A 1,659-nucleotide genomic window follows, 5' to 3' on the forward strand; every position below is an offset into this window, starting at 1 on the left:
AACTGGTTTTCCTTAGATAGAAAACTTTGAATCAATCTGACTGGATGATCTGGTGAACTGGAAAGTGACCTGAGATGACATGATGTGAATTTGCTTTACAGAAATAAACTGTTCCTGATCTGCATCGGAAATGGGATCCTACGCTACTTCTGGGAGCTAACTTTTTCGGCTTTACATTCAAACATAAAACTAGTTTTAGTTTTAATGTTTTCCTTTCGTGTTCACCTTATGGTATAATCTAAAGAAACAACTAAAGTGCAAATAAACATGGTTTAATCATATTTTGTAGACTGCTCTGATCATATCCGATGATGACATCAGAGAAGCAGTTTTACGAAGAAAATGTAAAAAGCATCAAAATTGTCTCACAAAAGTCATAAATCGTATTTTAAAGATGTGTATTAGCATTCTTTAATGAGTTTAGGATAGAAATAAGTGATTTTAGGATCATAATTACATTTTTTACGGACAACTGGACGTATATCTGTGCATGGGCGGGACGGATCGTGCTTCTGGGACGGATCGGGCAGTGATACTACAACGGCAGATCTTCCAGGATCCTTTTTTACCTTGATGTTGTTGACCTTCATGCCACAGCGGTATGTTGCTGCCAGAGAGGCGGTGAGCTGGATCTCTTTGGTCAGCTGGCGCCACTTCCCGCAGTCTGGCTTGGTGCACTGAACCTGAAGCGAACACATCAACGTTACCAACGGAAAGGTAAACTCATCTTAGAAGGGTTTGGATGAAATAAACGTTCTCCTTCTCTCACCCAAAACGGAAGCTGCTGGTCGGCCATGAACGCTTTAAGACTGGGCTCGCTTTTCCCGTTACTGGTCCACACCTTCTTCCAGGAGGCGAAGGTCTCATAACCGTCCTTGTGACTGCACAGAAAGACGCAAACCGTTTTCGCATCCTTCAGACGAGCCTCTCACTGACAGTCATCTGGCTTTACCTTCTATAGTAGTGATCAAAGCACTCGTTGCAAAAATGTTCACCACACGACAGGTGATACCAGCGAGACGTGTAGCCGTTTTTTGCACACCTAAGAGGGAAGATGAGCTGCTGTTATTGACGGTCAAAGTGATTAAAACCTGCTTTTACTTCGGCGCTTCTACCTGTCTGACGCACTCGCAAAACACACAGGGTACATGGCCGAGCATCCGGCCTTCTCACACTTCCTGTACTTCTTCTCAGCCTGCTCGTCTTCCTCCTCGGCTTCTGTCGCTTTCCTTTTGCTCTGGGATGAAGGGCAGAGATTCAAAGACAACAAAGATTTATGATGATGATGGTTAAAGCAGGAGTTTACCTTTCTGAGAAGAATCAGTAGCAATGAGACTTATTAGCTGTTTGAAAAATACGACGGAGTATCAGGGGCAGGCGAGTGATTTGTTTGGATTATTATAATTTATTTTGAGAATAAAGTCCTAACATTACGAGAATAAAGTTTTTATATTATGAGAACAAATTCTTCATTGAACAACCGGTTTCAGAAATAAAGCTTCTAGCTCCGCCCAGCAGATGACATCCAACCAGCTCCACCAATCAGCAACCAGAGTCCACTTTGACATCCTGCCCAGTTTGATGCTGCTGCTAAAAGATTTCCTGATTTGTCGAGAAGGACTTCGCTGCAGCAAACAGAAAGGGGCGGGGACGGACCAC

The 1,659-nt window shown here is 43.2% G+C and overlaps 1 protein-coding gene across 2 annotated transcripts in view; it reads right to left on the reverse strand.

Annotated features, from left to right (window-relative positions):
• The window catches only part of kdm1b (lysine (K)-specific demethylase 1B), a 23,816-nt gene that overhangs the window by 17,401 nt on the left and 4,756 nt on the right, over positions 1 to 1,659 (reverse strand). For both annotated transcript variants that reach the window (XM_015404739.1, XM_015404741.1), the window contains exons 3-6: positions 1,116 to 1,237; positions 953 to 1,042; positions 770 to 881; positions 570 to 683 (exon numbers count right to left, since the gene is read on the reverse strand). In XM_015404739.1, coding sequence (XP_015260225.1) covers positions 570 to 683; positions 770 to 881; positions 953 to 1,042; positions 1,116 to 1,237 — 438 coding nt within the window. The remainder of the gene's footprint in view (positions 1 to 569; positions 684 to 769; positions 882 to 952; positions 1,043 to 1,115; positions 1,238 to 1,659) is intronic.

Source organism: Cyprinodon variegatus, unplaced genomic scaffold (genome assembly GCF_000732505.1).
Source record: "Cyprinodon variegatus isolate N-32 unplaced genomic scaffold, C_variegatus-1.0 Scaffold1846, whole genome shotgun sequence".
NCBI lineage: Eukaryota > Metazoa > Chordata > Actinopteri > Cyprinodontiformes > Cyprinodontidae > Cyprinodon > Cyprinodon variegatus.